General features: G+C 43.4%; 1 protein-coding gene across 6 annotated transcripts in view; it reads left to right on the top strand.

Moving 5' to 3' along the window:
• The window catches only part of TRIM36 (tripartite motif containing 36), a 47,480-nt gene extending 28,907 nt beyond the window's left edge, over window positions 1-18,573 (top strand). For all 6 annotated transcript variants that reach the window (XM_044263046.1, XM_044263054.1, XM_044263072.1 and 3 more), the window contains 6 exons: window positions 4,903-4,998; window positions 7,665-7,918; window positions 8,141-8,265; window positions 12,430-12,720; window positions 15,985-16,282; window positions 17,899-18,573. In XM_044263046.1, coding sequence (XP_044118981.1) covers window positions 4,903-4,998; window positions 7,665-7,918; window positions 8,141-8,265; window positions 12,430-12,720; window positions 15,985-16,282; window positions 17,899-18,253 — 1,419 coding nt within the window. In that variant the 3' untranslated portion in view covers window positions 18,254-18,573. The remainder of the gene's footprint in view (window positions 1-4,902; window positions 4,999-7,664; window positions 7,919-8,140; window positions 8,266-12,429; window positions 12,721-15,984; window positions 16,283-17,898) is intronic.
• Window positions 18,574-18,877: the final 304 nt, after the last annotated feature.

Here is an 18,877-nt window from a genome sequence, read left to right as displayed (position 1 = left end):
GGAAATTGGTCAGTATTCTGCTGAATAAGCCACAGGGACCCTTGGTGCACTCTCCAGAGTTCTTTCTGGCACTTCCTGTTCTTGAGGATTTTGCTTTACAGGCTCTGGTCTCCCTGGACTTCTCAGCTTTGTCTCTTCATCTCCTGGGAGACCCTGGTCCCCTGAGTTCCCCTCTGCCTTTGGCCTTGGAGGACGCTGGGTCTAGACAGGATGGTGGGTTGGGTCCATCTTGTTTCCCTCTCACAGGACTCTTTTCTTGATGTCCAGTGTCTTGAGAGCCGTTTCAGATACTCCGTTAGGTTTCAAGTTTGTTTTTTTTTTAATGGGACAGTAGATCCAGTCTTTGTTACTCATTTGTGCCCCCTAGTGGCATTACCATTGTTTGCTAATTAAATACAACTTTTAAAAAAATATTTATTTATTTGACAGATTTATGTTGAGAGAGCACAAGCCGGGGTGGTGGGGAAGGGAAAAGCAGACTTCCCGCGGAGCAGGAAGCCTGATGGCCGGGCTCAATCCCCAGACCCTAGGATCATGACCTGAGCCAAAGGCAGATACTTAACTGCCTGAGCCATCCAGGTGCCCCTAAATTTAATTTTTGACACCTCTTTTTTGTTGTTTTTAAGTGATTTGGTCTTAAACAAGCTGTCCAAAAATTTTTTTCTGTAACCTGGAATAAATCTTCGATAGTAGCATCCCTTTAAGTTAACTCTTTGCTCCATTGTTAACTTTTCTCCTAATGTTTCAGACTTTTTTTTTCTTCCAATAGACTCCCATCATGGGTTTTTCAATTTACTCACTTTTTAATGAGGATAAACTTTAGATTGACCCCTTTGCCAAAAACAGCAACCAGATCTCCTTAGATCTTCCTTTTTACTTACTTCTGGGCTTTAAGCAGGAGAGCTACATGATATAAGTTTATATTATTTACATGTTTTAAAAGATGCATTTATTTTGGAGGGAGAACATGGGTGGGGAGGGGCAGAGGGAGAGAGAGAGAAACTGAAGCTGACTCCTCACTGAGTGTGGAGCCGGACACAGGGCTTGATCTCATGATCTTAAGATTGCTTCCTGAGCTGAAACCAAAGGAGAGGTGGATGCCTGACCAGCTGCACCACCGAGGCGCCCCTCTGCTATTTTCATTTTTACACACTCAGGTATTGGTAAGACCAAAGAAAAATGAGCATCACGGTGGTATGACCTTGTCCATCTCATTACTGCTGTTTGTTGAGATGGCTGAAGCTGGGTCAGGCTTCCCATCTGCCCCTGTTATCTGGCTTCTGATACCAGTACACTGTGTTGGAGTGTCTGACCTGTCCTTGGACTTGAGGGTTCTCTTCCGCTGGTGGAAAGTGCTTCGCTAGCGCTTTCAGGTGAACTGGCCTAAATAGTGAGTAATGGGGAGGAACGGGCCCGTCTGTTCCTGGCGGTCCTCTCTTCTACTCTTGGGGTGGGATACGTTTTTTTAGTCTTGTTTTTGCTTCCACATAACCTCACTCCTGTTTCTCCCTGGACAGAAAGACACCTGCCTGGTTCCATCTCCTGTTACTTGCCTTTGTTTAGTGACCTCACTTTCCCGGCAATATGGAGTCCTTCCCACCTTCCAACACAGGAAACCATGTCACGCTCTCCTCTGGCCAGTTTGGACTGCTAAGGCTTCAGAATCCTACTTTGCCCTGAACCAGGCCCCACAGTTGGGTGTTCATTGTTCCTCCCTCACTCTGGCCTCATCTCAGCAGCCTGATTCTCCCAACTGTGGGTGTTAATGGGTTTTCTAAACCCACTTTATTGAGGGACACTTGGGTGACTCAGTGGGTTAAGTGTCTGCTTTTGGCTCAGGTCATAATCCCGGGGTCCTGGGATTGAGCCCCACGTCAGGCTCACTGCTTGGCAGGGAGTCTGCTTCTCCCTGTCTCTCTACCCCTCCCTCCCTGCTCATTGTCTTTCTTGCGCCCGCACTCTCTTTCTCTTAAATAAATAAAAAAATGATTTTTTTTTTTTAAAGGAGGGTTGGTTGTTAGCTCATCTTTCTTCATTTGTCTACTTTCTTACAGTTGGATGGTTTTCTGAGGACTATTTCCCGAGGACTTTTCCCTACTTTTCATTTTTTCTTTATTTCCATAAATTTCTAGAAGAAGGTCAGTGATCTTGTTCATGTGCAGTTATGTCTTCTCTAAAGGGTGGCTTTGTGATTTTAATCATAACTGAAATGACTGGAAATAGGACTTAAAAAAGTAGAAAATGTACACATCCCTGTAACGAGTCCCTGTTGAACGAGAAGGTAATACGGCTTCTGTATTTTGGGGGTGTGTGCAATTTGTGGAGTACATAATGCCCTGTTCTCTGAAGTCATTTGGCAGCTGACTAAAATGTATCATTCTGGGCTGTTTCTTCCCATCGTTTTATCCTGCATTTTCAGACATGGGGCAAAGCTGAGAACACCTTTTAAATGATAAGCCCTAAGGGGGACAGGAAACATTGATTATATAATATTCTCCTAGCCTGCTCCCATGAAAGATACTCAGTGTGATTGTAGAATGAATTTCTCTCCCTTCTCCCTCGTTTTGTGGACTCCTGTTTCTCTGGGTACCTTTGACCTGTGACCTGATTAAAGGCCGGATGCAGTGGTTCTCAAACTTGCATGGTGTTAGGATCACCTGGAACACTTGGTTCAAAACTGCAGAGGGCAAAGTCTTTCCTCCTTGAGGGGCTGCATGTTGTCTCTCAGTCCTGTGGAGACTGATGCACATCAGCTTTTGAGAACCACTGGTCCAGGGGAAGGTTTTGGAGCAAATTCGGCATCCTTGAGCAGTTAGCCTCTGGTCTGTTCCTAGAGAATTGGGGCCCTAATGTAGCTAAAGGATTTAAAACGTATTCCCCCATTAGATGTCTTTGCTGAGGGTAGGAGCCTTGTCTTTTTACATTGCACTTCCAGCGTCTAGGATGAGTGTCTGATGCTTACCCATTTTGGAGGCCTGTGAATAAATGGACACACACCCGTCATCTTAACCCAGACTGCCGTATTGTGAGGGGCCCCAGAGGACGGGAGATAAAGGCTGTAGTTGGCTAGAGCCTGTGGCTGAGCAGTCCTCCCTGGGAGCGAAGCCTGGTGCGCTCTGACTTGCCACTGGGTTCCTGAATTCTGTCATCCTTTCTCCTCCAGCCTGGCTTGCACTCCCAGTGTAAGCGGTCTTACCACGAAGCCCCACGTCCATGAAAATGTCGCCGCTGTAGCGACAAGGAGTGTGACCAGTTGCACCCCTCCTGTGTAGTCCCAGCACAGGCTTGACGGGACGGCACTGGAGGAGCTCTTCTCTCCATTGCAGCTTGGTGCTGAGGAAGTGCCTGACAGCCTGTGAAATAGTGGTCAGCGTACTGGGCAGTGAGGAAGCTTCTAGCTCAGCACTGACGCTGTGGTATTTGCTGTCAGTGAGCTTCAGTTTCCTGATCTGTAAAACGTTGGGTCAAGACACATTTCATGTCCTTGACTCCCTGCAGGTTCTTTCTGGTCCCATCCTGTCCTCAGCTCTCGGAAATCTTATTCCTCTAGTTCATGGGTCATCCTTCTGTCCCTCTGGTGAGCCCTCAAGGAAACTCAGTGTGTCTGTTGGCTGGATGCTCTGGAGAATTAAAGACGGGGCCTCCCATATTAATTTCAACATACGTTCTCTTACCCTGTTACATGGTTTAAGTGAGAAAAGGGGCAAATGATACAGGCAGGAGACTGACTTCTTGACTTGGCTGCAGGTCCTGGTCCTCTTTTCATACCCAGCCTCATTCAGGGCAGCAGCGACAACTGAGAAATGCTCAGGTCCTCTTGTCACTGCTGTGGCTGGGGTGGCATTTTCTGGATGACATCCCTCTTACTTAGACTCTGCATATATTCGTCTCTTACAACTTCGTACCCTGTGGGGCTTCAAGGGTCGGTTTGTTAGCTTTTGAATATACTTGTCATACATACTGTTTTTCTCTGGGTTAAACTGGGGCTCTCCCCATGGGGCACCTGGGTGGCTCAGTGGGTTAAGCCACTGCCTTCGGCTCAGGTCATGATCTCAGAGTCCTGGGATCGAGTCCCGCATTGAGCTCTCTGCTCGGCAGGGAGCCTGCTTCCTCCTCTCTCTGTGCCTGCCTCTCTGCCTGCTTGTCATCTCTCTCTGTCAAATAAATAAATAAAATCTTTCAAAACAAAACAAAACAAAACTGGGGCTCTCCCCAAAACCTAACGATGTTACCTCTACATTAAGGAGACCAAAGTAACTACTTCATAAATATCTCCTGAAGGAGGTATTACTTCAGTAGCTACTGAATTTCTTCCTTCAGTACGCTCTGGGAGCTTAAGGAGCTGTTTGTATAAATCTCTTTGTTATTATGTAGGTGTAATTATTTAATGGATATCTAGTCCAGGCTAGGCTGTGAAGGTCATTTTGGAAGAGTTGCTTGCTCTTTGAGGGTCTTTGTGTGTGTGTGTGTGTGTGTGTGTGTGTGTGAGAAAGAGAGAGAGAGAGCAAAAGCGAGAAAATGAATTATAAAATCTGATGGAAGACAATCCTGTTTGAATCGCCGTCCTTGCGGTTACTTAGAAACTTGAAGAGGAAGACCTGGGGACGATAAAGAGACAGCAAAGATGTATTACTTATGTATTGTGTCTTTTTGGCTAATCTAAGCATCACTGCCTTGTTCTTTTATTTGGCCTGCTTCTCATCTCTTAGAAGTCCATGGGGCCCTGTGCGCAAGGCCAGTAACTGTGTACCCTGGGTTAATAACGAGAGTGGTCAGGGTTGACTTTACTGCGTGTTCCTCATAGGCTAAAGAATTGTGTGTAAAAAGATAAAAGAGGAAGGAAGGTAGATCTGCAAGGCCTTTGTTACACTTCTCATTTGTGTTACTGGTATGTTCTGACAGGAAAAGCTTTCAAAGGATATTGATTATCTTATTGGCAAGGAGAGCCAGGTGAAGAGCCAAATTTCTGAACTAAACTTGTTAATGAAAGAAACAGAGGTAAGTGATGAGCTGGTTTGCATGCTTTTATTTCTCCATCTAGGGAATTCATTCACTCATAACATCCGGAGGGCAGTAAATGAGCTTGGAGGACAAAGTTGGGGTAGGTTTTGCCCCTGCTTCTCCGGGCTTAGAGAAACCAGAGATTTAAGCTATCATGTGTGATCTGTGCCCAGGAGAGGTGGTGATGAAATGCTGTGGAAGCACAGGGGAACGAATGACTGGCCCTTGACCTGGGCGTATGGGTCTCAGAAGTAGTAACATCAGGTGAAGTTTGGAATTCTTGACAATTACCTCTCTTTTACGAGATTAACAGATTGCCTTTGAAGTATGTACTAGGTGTCGACTTAAAATGCACTGTTCTCAAGAATATACCTGAGACAGGGTCACCAAAAGACACACCTTAGAATGTTCATGGCTGGAATCTAATAGCCATGGAGTGGAAACTACCCAACTGTTCCTCAGCCCCAGAATATAATCATTTAAGAATGATGATCTGCAAAGGGGCAACAGTGTAGCTAAATCTTGGGAGAATGTTGAAAGAAAGATGCCAGAGCAAAGGAGCACGAACTCTGTGATCTCCTTTATGAAAAGTAACAACAAAGGTGGAGCGGGGTTCTGTTTAGAGTTCAGGACGCGTGTCACTGAAGGCTAGGGAGGGTGTCTGGAAAGGTTGGTGTCTGCCATCTGGGTAACGTTCCTTTTCCTTAATCTGGATGCACGTTACGTGGTGTGTGTTTGCAAAGATGAGTCCGTCTCCACACTCACATATACATTCTTCTGTGTGTATATTATACTTAAAAAAAAAAAAAGAAAATTTATAGCATTTTAAAAAATGAGGTGGAAGATGATAGTACTGGGTTGTTTTAAAATTCCAAATACTCTTCATTGATTAGGACGTGTGATTTCTCTTCTCTGTTGGAAAGAAATTGAAGAGCCATTGCTCCTGATCACTTTTAGAAGTTACAATGAAATAGAAAAATATCTGGGCTAGTAAGAGACTTTCTTGAAATTTTATTTCAAGAAATTAATTTCATTTTCCTAAATGGGTTAAAGAAATTGATATGTTCTGCAGATTAGTACCAGATCACCAGCACTCCTTTTGTGTTTAATCCTCTTTTTATGATACTCACTGATTGCATTAACAACCCTAAGTAAGTTGTTTTTCCATGTGCTTGAAAAGTGGAATCTTGTTTTTCTCATTGTCTGATGACCCACTCTACCGAGGTGGTATCATCCGCTGTTCCAGAGGATCGTATCTTGGGTCATTGAAGGTTTGTTTCACTCCTGGTCCTCAATTCTGCTGCCCCGACTTCTGAAATAAGGGACCCCCAGGACTGGTTGCAGAGCTGCTGATTTCACATGAGCTGTTCATGCAGACACCGAGTCTTTGGGATCCTAAAGTACTTAGCTTCTTTGTGTCCCTTTCCCTGAAGCTACATTCGTGAGCTTATCAGTAAGAATCTCCTCCACTTTGGAGAAATGGTCTGCATTCTTGACTTTGACTCAGTGAGGACTATGACACTGTCCTTTTATTCTGTAATTACGCTTAGCTGGAAAAAAAAATCCCCCCTTTTTACCTACCTGTAATGATCTTTTTGAATTTAATGCTGTAATTTATCACTGAACTACTACCAAAATGTCACCACCCTCTGTCCCCCTTCTTTCTTCCCTCCTGCCCACCCTTTACAAAAATTTCTGCCTTTTGGGTTTAGGAAACAGAGGGGAGTCTGCAAAAAATTGCCTTTCATTAGAAATGTTGGCCAGAAGCCATTGGAAAGTACACAATGCTCTTCTTCCATATGTTGTCAGCTTTTAAGAATGTGTTTGAAGACTTTTTTTTTTTTTCTGTTGGCTGCTGCTTATGGGTCTGTAATGATGAATGCATGTGTGTGCTCTGCTGGTCCTATTTTCAGAATTGTGTTGGTCTCTGATTTTATGGATGTTCAGAAATGTTCCGTAGGCTCTACAGATAGGATCATTTTATGACCAAGTAGACGAAGGGCTGCATTTGCAGTGAGTATAATCGTTCTGTATACAGAGTCTATGCCCTTGTCGTGGGCATTTTATGTAAATAATCTTTACCAATCTTAAAAAAACCCAAGTGGATCCTCTTATCCCCAGCTTTCAGAAGAGAGCAACTCAGACATAACAGAAGTTAAATAATTTGCCTAAAGTCACAAAGGATTTAATTCTAATTAAGTTATATTAATTTGAAGAGAAGAGTTACAGTTTTATATCTTAGTAAAAGATGTCATTTTTCTGAGTTTCATGCTGTGATTAAGTTTTCTTAAAAAAACTGGAAGAGGGTAGAAAGGGTCAAACGAGTTGCCCGAATTGAAAAACTCCAGAATTGTGTGGTACCGTGTCTTGGGTTATATCAGTTAATTCCTGCCTCAGGTTCCTCTGTGTCCATATTGAAGGTTGTTTTCTTATTTAATTGTTCATTGGTGCACTAGGGATCTGAAAGCTGGGGAAAAGTGTCATGCGGTTACAAAGTACGTCTCACCAAAAGTTGGCGATCATTCCTTGCGCAGTGTGTTCAGTGCCAGACTATTGTTCTGAAAATGCCAGAGTCGGACCAGATTAAATTTGGGTTATTTGGAGAAAAGACATGTGGATTTAGCAGGTGAGGTAATATAACCCTTGTGCCTGTTTTATAATAGTGTAATGGAGAGAGAGCCAAAGAAGAAGCAGTCACACATTTTGAAAAGCTCTTTGAAATTCTAGAAGAGAGGAAATCATCTGTTTTGAAAGCGATTGATGCATCTAAGAAACTAAGATTAGACAAATTTCAGACTCAAGTGGAGGAATACCAGGGACTTCTAGAGAACAATGGGCTTGTGGGATATGCCCAAGAAGTGCTTAAGGAGACGGATCAGTCCTGTTTTGTACAGACGGCCAAACAGCTCCACCTCAGGTATGTTGGAGTTTAGAATCTCCTTGGCAGTGTCCTTCGGGGCTGCTCTGTTCCAGCTGGAGCTCCCCGGGCTTCCTGATGCTGTGCTCTGTGCGGACACCCTCACCACACTCTTAAAACCCAAACACTGAGCGGGGCCTTTTTTTTGGCTAATGACATCACAGATGTTTAGTCTGATGGACCTTTTACAGAGTTGTTTTTGTATAAACTATCTGCCCGCAGAATACAGAAAGCCACAGAATCTCTGAAGAGCTTTAGACCCGCGGCTCAGACGTCCTTTGAAGACTATGTTGTGAACACATCGAAACAAACAGAACTTCTTGGAGAATTGTCCTTTTTCTCTAGTGGTAAGTTTCAGTGTCGGCCAAAGCTGCTTACTCTTGTTACGGGAATTCGCAATACACAGGGAAAACTGGCTCTTCGGTTTGGCAGCATGAAGAACCGTGTTTTTAATGCACAGAGTGTATTCTTTTGGTTTGTGTGGTTTTTAAACATCGTATGGGGTGCCTGGGTGGCTCAGTTGGTGAAGCGTCTGCCTTTGGCTCAGGTCATGAGCTGGGGGTCCTGGGTTTGAGTTCCACGTCGGGCTCCCTGCTCAGCAGAGAGTCTGCTTCTTCCTCTCCCTCTGCCCCTCCTCCCTCTGAAGTTTGTGTGTGTGCATGTTCTCTCAAATAAATCAGTAAAATCTTTAAAAAAACAAATTGAATAAATGGCATCAGATTGCATATGTATCCTTTTTGTGAATTGTTTTTCCAAAAAATGAAGTTTAAGATGTTTGATGCTCAGAGAGTTCTGGTTTAAAGCTGTATTTTAGCTGCTTATAGTATTTCATTATAGAAATCATTTCCCTACCGAGAGACCGTTTTTTTTTCCCCTGTTGCTGTGCTGAACGTCTTTGTCATGTTCACTTGTGCACACCTGTATGAGTTTCTCTAGGGCAGAAACCTAGAAATGATGTCTCCAGGTGAAAACTGACTCTGAGAGGTTTTAAGTATCAGCTGTATCAGCTCATGAGGGCTGCTGAAACAAAACAGTGGACTGCGTGCCTTGAACAGCAGAAAGGGATTTTCTTCAGTTCTGGAGGCTCTGAGTCTGAGGTCAAGATGTTGTTGGCAGAGTTGGTTCCTTCTGAGGCTGCTCTCCTGGGCTTGCTTGATGGCGGCCTTCCGCTGTCTTCGTCTATGCGTCTGTCTCAATTTCTGCTCATAAGGACTCCAGTCATGCTAGTCCTGGTGGATTAGTTCGCATCTTCATGACTTCACTTTAACTTAATTACGTCTATAAAGACTCTTTCTCCAAATAAAGTCACATTCTGAAGTAGTGGGGATTAGAACTGGGGCATCCGCATTTTGAGGCTGTAACACACACTTATGATGCTGTTTTGTTGATCTCCAGTGGGGAGGTCTTTCCTTTCCTTTCCTCCCTTGCCTTGTTCATGTCTCCCCCACGATTTCTCTTCTAGTGACAGTGAACAGTTATGGTCCCTAGTGAAATACTTACAGGTTGATGACTGTGTAGTTACAGATGTGTGGATTTGGACAGTCTCCTGAAGGAAGTTTGTCTTGTTTAAAGTTACAAATTCTAGGGGCGCCTGGTGGCTCAGTAGGTTGGGCCTCTGCCTTCGGCTCAGGTCATGATCTCAGGGTCCTGGGATCGAGTCCCGCATCGAGCCCCGCATCGAGCTCCCTGCTCAGTCAGCTGGGAGCCGGCTTCTCCCTCTCTCTCTGTCAAATAAATAACAAAAAAAACTTAAAAAAAAGTTAGAAATTCTAGGGGTGCCTGGGTGGGTGGCTTAGTCAGTAGGGCACCTGGCTCTTGAACTTAGGTCTTCACTTCAGAATTGTGAGTTTAAGCCTTACACTGGGCATGGAGCCTACCTAAAAGAGAAAAAGTTTTAAAGTTAAAAACTGAGGATGATTACTGTGACCTCATTTCTTTCAAATCTATATTTGAATCTCCTTTCAGGTATGAGCTTATCTTTTTTTTTTTTAAGATTTATTTATTTTTAGAGCACATGTAAGTGGGGTTGTGGGGGACGGGAGAGGGAGAGAGAAAGAACCCTCAAGTAGACTTTTTGCTATGTGTGAAGCCTGACGCAGGGCTTGATCCCAGGACCCCAAGACCATGATCTGAGCCAAAATCAAGAGTCAGACGCTCAACTGACTGAGATCCCGGGCACCCTGGATATGTGTTTATTTTCATTATTAGGCTCTTCTTTTTTAAAATACATATTTGTTACTCTTTCAAATGCTAATTCTGCTTCAGATACTATAGTCTCCCTTTTTCCAGAAGGTAGACTTGAACTGTTTTTCATACACGAGCTGGTTTACTTAGGAGAACAAGGTCCTCTCTGCCCTGGGGGTCCCAAAACAGTCCTTGGAAAGAGGATGTTGATGGTTGACAATCTTGGGTTGGACCAGGGTAGTGGATGGGTGACCGGAAAGTCATTCCCCAGCCTCTGACTACTCAATGGTCTCATTGTTTCCTGCATGCACCTTTTTTTTAGTAAGCTATGGTTCAAAAAAAAGGGGGAGTGTGAGTCGGAGTATGTACTACTCATGTTATTTTGCTCCCCACCCCAAATGTATTTTGGATGACTTTCCAGATCTCATTATGGGGCTGTAACTTCCGGTTGCACGAACGTTCCATACCCATACCCAGACGGGCTTCTGCATTGCTCGTATGTTTCTGGGAGAGGCTCTGATTTGATAGAAATGTGTGTGGGGTGTGTGTGTATGTGTGTGTATGTGTGTGAGAGAGAGAGAAACTTTGCTAGCTTATCCTAAGCTGTTAAGCTTACTGGAATTCTTCTATGGAAGGGATCCTGCATATGCATGAAGGTTTAGCTGCAATACTTTTGTATCATATTTTTCATGAAAAACTGGAAACCAGGTTCTGATCATTGTTACATGTTGATACAGCCATGGCGTGGGATGCCAGTGGGAGAATCTGTACAGGATCTGCACGAAAGTATTACACTGATTATCTTTGAGTCACTTCAAGTATGTTATATGTAGTTCCTGATTTTTTAAATAGAAAATAACTATCATGGGGCGCCTGGGTGGCTCAGTGGGTTGAGCCGCTGCCTTCGGCTCGGGTCATGGTCCCAGGGTCCTGGGATCGAGTCCCACATCGGGCTCTCTGCTCAGCGGGGAGCCTGCTTCCCTCTCTCTCTCTCTGCCTGCCTCTCTGTCTACTTGTAATCTCTGTCTGTCAAATAAACAAATAAAATCTTTAAAAAAAAAAATAACTATCATGTTTATACCAAGAAAAATTAATTTAAATCGCTTTGCAACTCTTTGGAACACAATCTGGAAGAAAATCATGGAAGTTTCATTGAACTTCGTCAGACTGGCCAAACTTAGAGTTAAAAGTATTTATAAAATAATTCTAGGAGGACATAGATTAACAATTTCAAGTCCATTGTTGTTACTTAGTAGGTGGAAATGGAAATGCAGATGGTTAAAAAATTTAAGGTGTTTCAGAATGAATGTAACACGTAAAGCTGCTACTGAATCTTTTTTCGTCTTCTCTGTTGTTCTCCTTCCTTTCAAGTATAAACCTAAATATACCTCTAAAAGTCTTTTGTGCTTATTCTTTTTCATTTCCAATGTTGTGGTAAGAGCGCATACCTTGAGATTGTTATTTTAACAAGTTTTAAGCGTGGAACACAGCGTCATTGACTCTGAATACAATGTACTGAGTTCTCTCTAGAGCATCTTCGTCTTGCTTGACTGATAATTTTTCTTTTCTTTTTTTAAAGATTTTATTTATTAGAGAGAGAGACAGTGAGAGAGAGAGCATGAGCAAGGAGAAGGAGAGGGAGAAGCAAACTCCCCGTGGAGCTGGGAGCCCGATGCGGGACTCGATCCCGGGACTCCAGGATCATGACCTGAACCGAAGGCAGTCGTCCAACCAACTGAGCCACCCAGGCGTCCCTTGCTTGACTGATAATTTATGCCTCTTGGTTGATAACTGCTTGTTGCTCCCTCTCCAGGCCCCAGCAGCCTGCATTCCAGTCTTTGATTTTGTGAATTGGGCTCTTTGAGATTCCTCATAGGAGTGGGATCGTGTGGTCATCGTAGGTCTCTGTCTGGCGTATTTCAGTTTGCGTGTCCACAGGGCCCGTCCCTGTTGTCATACATTGCCGGAATTGGTCCTTTTCTTATACACAGCATTACAGATTCAGAAAATTATTGGACCAGGGCACCTGGATAAGCATCTGACTTTGGCTTTGGTCTGGATCCCAGGATCGTGGGATGGGTTCGCATTGGGCTCCCTGCTCCGCGGGGAGCCTGATTCTCCCTTTGCCTGCCACTCCCCGTGCTTGTGCTCTTCTCCCTCTCCTGCTGACAAATAAAGAAATTAAAGCTTAGAAAAAAAAAAAAAGGAAAATTCACAGACCATGCAGAAATGATTGAAGTTATTTGTCGGTATATCATTTTTACAGAGGGACATGCAGGTTGTGAAACACCGTGATTTTACCACATTTCGTATCTTGCTGCTTTCAGGCATAGACGTGCCAGAGATCAACGAGGAACAGAGCAAAGTGTATAACAATGTTCTGATCAACTGGTACCATCCTGAAAAGGATAAAGCGGATAGCTACGTCCTTGAGTATCGGAAGATTAATAGAGATGAAGAAATGCTGTCTTGGAACGAGATAGAAGTCTGTGGCACCAGCAAAGTGATCTCAGACCTGGAAAGCAATTGTAACTATGCTTTCAGAGTGAGAGCCTACAAGGGCTCCATCTGCAGTCCTTGCAGCAGGGAGCTGATCCTTCATACCCCGCCGGCGCCAGGTAGTGTGAATGTGGGGATCAGAAAGCCTTGGAGTCCGAGGATACCTGGATAAAAAATAACCGCCAGCTCCATGTCTAGATCCACACTAAAATTAGCATTCGTTTGTTTAAAAAAAAAAAAAATTCTAGAAAACTGATTCCATCCCCAGGTGGGTTTAGGAAGAAATCGCATGCGTGAATTTCACCAGGTAGGCTGGGAACAGGATTAGAATTTGGCCTGACATAGATAGAGAACATGAAGAACTTCAAGTGAGCAGGGCTACTAATTTGAGATTAAAAGCGCATAGATGCTACCTCACGAGTTTTAAGTAGTAGAGTTCTGTATTTTTGGTGAGTGTGTAGGAATCTCTACAACATAGATCTAGGTAGATTTTTTTAAAAAATCTGTTGTGATTAAGCTCCTTCTGACTTGTCCGGATTTTTCTTTTTTTCTTTTCTTTTCTCTTTTTTTTTTTTTTTTTTAGGATTTTATTTATTTATTTGACAGAAATCACAAGCAGGTAGAGAGGTGGGCTGGGGAGAGGAAGCAGGCTCCCCTGCTGAGCAGAGAGCCTGATGCGGGGCTTGATTCCAGGACCCTGGGATCATGACCTGAGCTGAAGGCAGAGGCTTAACCCACTGAGCCACCCAGGCGCCCCAGATTTTTTCTCAGTAACTCAGTGATTCCCCGCATGCTCGGGTTGGAGGACAAATGTTAGAACCAAGTAGAAGCTGCCCCTCTCCCTGCCCTCCAGAAGCTCCCCTTTCACAGCCCCCTCTCCCACCTTCAGAGTCAGAAACTGCTGCTGCTCATGGAGCTCCTGTAGATTTTTCCAGAATGAGAATCACCAGGTCTGGTGCTGCCTGCAGCATCTCCGTGGACGAGTGATCCTCAGAAGCAAAGTTGTGCTCCTGTGCGTAGCAAGAGGTTGATTGCTGCCTTGGAGCTTCCTCCAGTTGGTTTTTAGACCCCGCTGCCCCCCACCCCAGTTCAGTGGCTCACGAGCCCGTATTTCATACACCCTTGTCTTTCCTTCCTCTTTTGTCCAAAGTGTACTCTCCACTGCATGGATTTCATGCCCATTGTGGCCAGTTTAAAAAAAAGAAATTAGAATACAAATACAGATCAGGGTTGGCTAACATTGTTCATCTTGAATTTGAATAAAATCCAATAAGAGAGTTTGAGGATGGATTTGCAAGTATTAAGTCATATTTTACCATTTAAAAGTCATATTTTACCATTTATGTAGTTTCCCCTTTCTTTTCTCTGCTCTCTGACTGAAAGTGGAATTAGAAAGAAACCTGGAAGTAGCTGCTATTTTGGGGGATGTATGTGGTGGACAGGGAAGGAAGACATGACATGTTCCAACTTCTTTATTTATTTATTTATTTTTTTAATTAAAAAAATTTTTTTAAAGATTAAAAAATATTATTTATTTGACAGAGATCACAGTTAGGCAGAGAGGCAAGCAGAGAGAGAGAGGGAGATGTGGGTTCAATTCCAGAACCCTGAGATTATGACCTGAGCCGAAGGCAGAGGTATTAACCCACTGAGCCACGCCCTTTTATTTTTGTTTTTAAGTAATATCCACACCCAGTGTGGGGTTTGAACTCTTAACCCCAAGATTGAGAGTCCCATACTCTGCTAACTGAGCCAGCTGGGTGCTCCCAAGCTGACTTGCTTTTCTCTGAGAGAAGCCCTGTGAATGGGGTGACAAATCAAATACATTTTTTGTAAACCAGGAGACACTTGAGATGGACTGGAAGCAGGAATGGTCACGGCAGGACAGTAGGCATTACCAGGAAGATTGGTCAGCCTGTAAACAGAGAAAGGATTTAGCTTGCTAGTAGACATTTTTTTAAAAAATTGGGTGCCTGGGTGGCTCAGTGGGTTAAAGCCTCTGCCTTCGGCTCAGGTCATGATCCCAGGGTCCTGGAATCAAGCCCCGCATCAGGCTCTCTGCTCAGCAGGGAACCTGCTTCCCTTCCTCTCTCTCTGCCTGCCTCTTTTTTTTTAAAGATTTTATTTATTTATTTGACAGAGAGAGATCACAAGTAGGCAGAGAGGCAGGCAGAGAGAGAGGAAGGGAAGCAGGCTCCCTGCTGAGCAGAGAGCCTGATGCGGGGCTCGATCCCAGGATCCTGGGATCATGATCTGAGCCGAAGGCAGAGGCTTTAACCCACTGAGCCACCCAGGGACCCAATAAATAAAATCTCTAAAAAAAAATTGTGGTATGTGATACAGTTAAAAATGACCATTTTAATCATTTTTAAGGGTACAGGTCAGTGACACTTAAGTACATTACCCTGTTGGGTGGCCACCACCACTCATGTCTCTAGAACAGCTTTATTTTTTTCCACACAGAACTCTTCTGCTCATTAAACACCAACTTGCCATTCCTTTTTCCCACAGAGCCTGGGAACCCTTTTTCCACTCTCTGCCTCTGTGAATTTGCCTGTACCTCATAGAAGTGAATGATCTAATCCTTCTGTTCCTGGTGTATTGGGGGCTTCATCTGTGTTGCAGCACGTAGCAGAATTCCCTTTTGGGTTTTTTTAGGTGGAATACTGTTCCATTGTATGTTTCTTTATCCATTCCTGTGTTGATGGATATTTGAGTTGTTTCTGCTTGGGGCTAAAAGCCAATGTCCTGCTTCATATATTTGAGTTGATAGAGTCTTAGAAGAGTGGCATTATGTCCATCCCTTACTGGAGGAAATTAAAGGTTTAAATCCTTAAGCAGGGATTAAAACTCATCCTCTCTAAACCCCAGACCTTTGCCTTTTTTTTTTTTTTTTTTTAAAAACATCATGCCCTGTGTCTTATCTCTGCCATGTTGGTTGATAAGGAAAAGCCCCCAGTAGAGTAGGTAAGGTTTTCCAAATCTATAGAATGTGGAATGCATGTTTAGGAAAATGTACAGATAATTATGAAAATGAACAGTCCCTTATTTTGAGCAAAGGGACAGATCCCAGTAGTGTAAAACATTTAGAAGAGATCTGCTCTGTCTGTTTCAAGGAACCCCATCGGTAGGTTTTCTCATACACTTAAAATGCTTGCTTCTGCCGTCCGACACTTCAGAGCATGTTTGGATAGAGAGATTCTCCTGGAGGTGATCCTGGAGGTCAGGATGTTGGTTTGTCCCAGTTTGTCGAGGGCAGTATGATCTATCCCCTCTCACGGCTCCTTTCAGGCCTTTCTGGTTCAAGACCAGATCAGATCGAACTGCCAATTACAGAAACCCTAACACGTAGTCATCAGACTAATTCCAAGCTCTCTCCACAGTTTTCAGTTTCCTCTTTGATGAAAAATGTGGCTACAATAATGAACACCTCCTGCTAAACTTGAAGAGAGACCGCGTGGAGAGCCGAGCCGGGTTTAATCTCCTGCTCGCAGCAGATCGCATCCAGGTGGGTTATTACACGAGCCTGGACTACATCATTGGAGACGTTGGAATTACCAAGGGGAAGCACTTCTGGGCCTTCCGTGTGGAGCCGTATTCCTACCTGGTCAAGGCGGGCGTCGCTTCCAGTGATAAACTGCAGGAGTGGCTCCGTTCTCCCCGGGATGCAGTTAGTCCAAGGTAGGTTCTCTTACCGGTCGAGGACTTGAGAATCCTGTAGGTAAATAGCCTTGTTCATGCGCAAGGCAAGCCAGGAAGTCCGCCTGGGTTTCCTTACCGCGGTCCGAGTGCTTTCCTTAGACCCTGGTGCTTTGGCTGCGGTTAGGTGGCTGGCTGAGGAACGGGGTCGGGTTGTCTTGTATTTCCAAAGTGAGAATTGCAACTCAGCAGTTCCTTTTGGTGCTGCGTGGAAGTGAGTCTGTTCTGGATACCTCTTGACTGTGCTTTACACTTTGAAAATTCAAAAGGTTTTCATCTCAGCTACCTTGCTGCTTTGCTTCTGTGGTCAGTGCTACTCAAGTGCATGGTGAAATGCTTCTGATGGCCATACTTCAGAACAGATATGAAGTCGTTCTTTTGTTACGGGGCACAGTTTTCTTCAAAGTCCCCTGTAAGGATTTTACAACATTGAGTGATGGGACATGGGTTTCCATATCAGAGACTTCCAGTGTCTTAAGAGATGGGTGATTGAACCGAGATTGTATGGTTTCGTTGTTTTAGATGGGATAAGGTCTGTTAGTCCACACAGTCCATTTTTGATCCCTTGTGTGAACAGAATCCCAAATTAATAATCGGAGTTGATAGGAAGAGCTTTTTGCTCTAGGGTGAAAAAAAGACAAAATGATGAAAACAGTAATTGGGACATGGTCAGTTAAACATAATGCCATACACCTAGAATATTGATAGAAAATTGGCATTCATAATGTTTAAAAAGCTTATCAGAAATATTAGAAGTGAAAAAATCTGATTAAAAGTGTCATCATTAAAAAAATAAAATGTGTCAATGTACCATAATCACAAATACGTAAGAAGTGAACTCTGCCCAGGAAGAAAATGGAAGGACCTTTGTTATCCCAAAATTTATATTTGTTGGGGGGAAAAACTCTTATTCTTGCTTGCTTACCTCATAGAACCGTGTAGAAATCCCAGTGCAGAATGAAGGTTCTTAGGACCATGAAACATGACTTTTTCTCCTGCATCGTTTTTGCATTGCCTGTGTATTTTACTTTAATTTGCCAATTCCTTGCATTAGGGCACACATCTTGGTTTTTTATATATATATATATATATATATATATATATATATATACATATATATATATATATTTTTTTTTACGTATGATTATGTGCTATGAATATTTAATCTGACCGTTCCCTTGAGTTTTTTCCTTCCATTATTATTACTTATTTTAAGCAATCTCTACACCCAGTGTGGGACTTGAACTCATGAGCCGGAAGCAAGAGTCTGAGCCAGCTAGGCACTCTTCCCCAACTTCAGTTCTGAGAGGCCAGAGTCCTGAATTATTTTATAGGGTTTTATTATTTTTCTCATCTGCAGGTATATATATAGACATTTTATGATAGTTCATGACAAGGAATTTGGGGCTGAGTCTCTGGTATCACTCTAAATGGCCATGTGTAGTCGTCACGTTTTTAACTGATTTGTATCTTAATAAAGGTTTTTGATGTACTGTTTAATTTTAAAGCAATGTATGTCATTGCACGAAACCGTTTGGAGGCCCCCCGAAGGCCTGTGGCTTGGCACCCCCGCTAAGACTCCATCCGTTGTGTTCCAGATATGAGCAAGACAGCGGCCATGACAGCGGAAGTGAAGACGCCTGCTTTGACTCCTCACAGCCGTTCACACTGGTCACCATAGGCATGAAGAAGTTTTTCATACCCAAGTCAGCCACTTCTGCCAACGAGCCTGAGAACAGAGTTCTCCCCATGCCCACGAGTATAGGGATTTTCCTTGACTACGACAAAGGCAGAGTGGCTTTCTATGACATGGATCACATGAAATGCCTTTACGAGCGCCAGGTGGACTGCTCGCACACCATGTACCCAGCATTTGCCTTAATGGGCAGCGGGGGAGTCCAGCTGGAGGAACCCATCACGGCAAAATACCTAGAATACCAAGAGCACATGTAGTTTAAGCATCTGACGTGACTTAGGGTAGAAAAGGGGAGCAGAGTAATGCCTTGGTGTTAACCTTTGTAACTAATTACATATCATCTAAGTAGTCTGTGATCACAGTGGTTTTTGTGCGTGTTTCCTCTTAAATCGGAAAACCTAAACAGTTCTGCCTCTTCCTGTCATCGTCCTGCCTTTCACAAGCCATGGGAGTAAAGACACTCCTGGTTAATAACTCTGAAATGGTTAACTCTCTATAACTGGATTGTCTGTCTTTTTTTATGAACAGGAAATCTAATTTATTTATGTCAGCGCTGTTGCTGATACTTAAATTTCTTTTTTTGCGGGGGAGGGAAGGGATACAAAAGTATTTATTATTACATTTCTTTGGTGTTTGATTTTTTCATTTTGTATCATGTTCATGTCTTAAGATATTTTTTAGATGCCTTATGGGTGGAAATTAGTACTTAGCTTGTGTCTCACATATGTTTTTCATAGGAGAACGGAAGTATAGATAGATAGGTTAAAAAGGTCAGAGAAATGGTAGTATATTTAAATGGAAAATTATGTATTTTGAGGTGTATAACGGATTTTCAGAGTATATTCCCTGCAAAATGAATACTGCTTTTTTTTTTCTTTTAA

Source organism: Neovison vison, chromosome 1 (assembly GCF_020171115.1).
Source record: "Neovison vison isolate M4711 chromosome 1, ASM_NN_V1, whole genome shotgun sequence".
In the NCBI taxonomy this organism is placed as follows: Eukaryota; Metazoa; Chordata; class Mammalia; order Carnivora; family Mustelidae; genus Neogale; species Neogale vison.
Note: the sequence above shows the minus strand (reverse complement) of the source record. Positions and strands in the feature narration are given on the sequence as shown.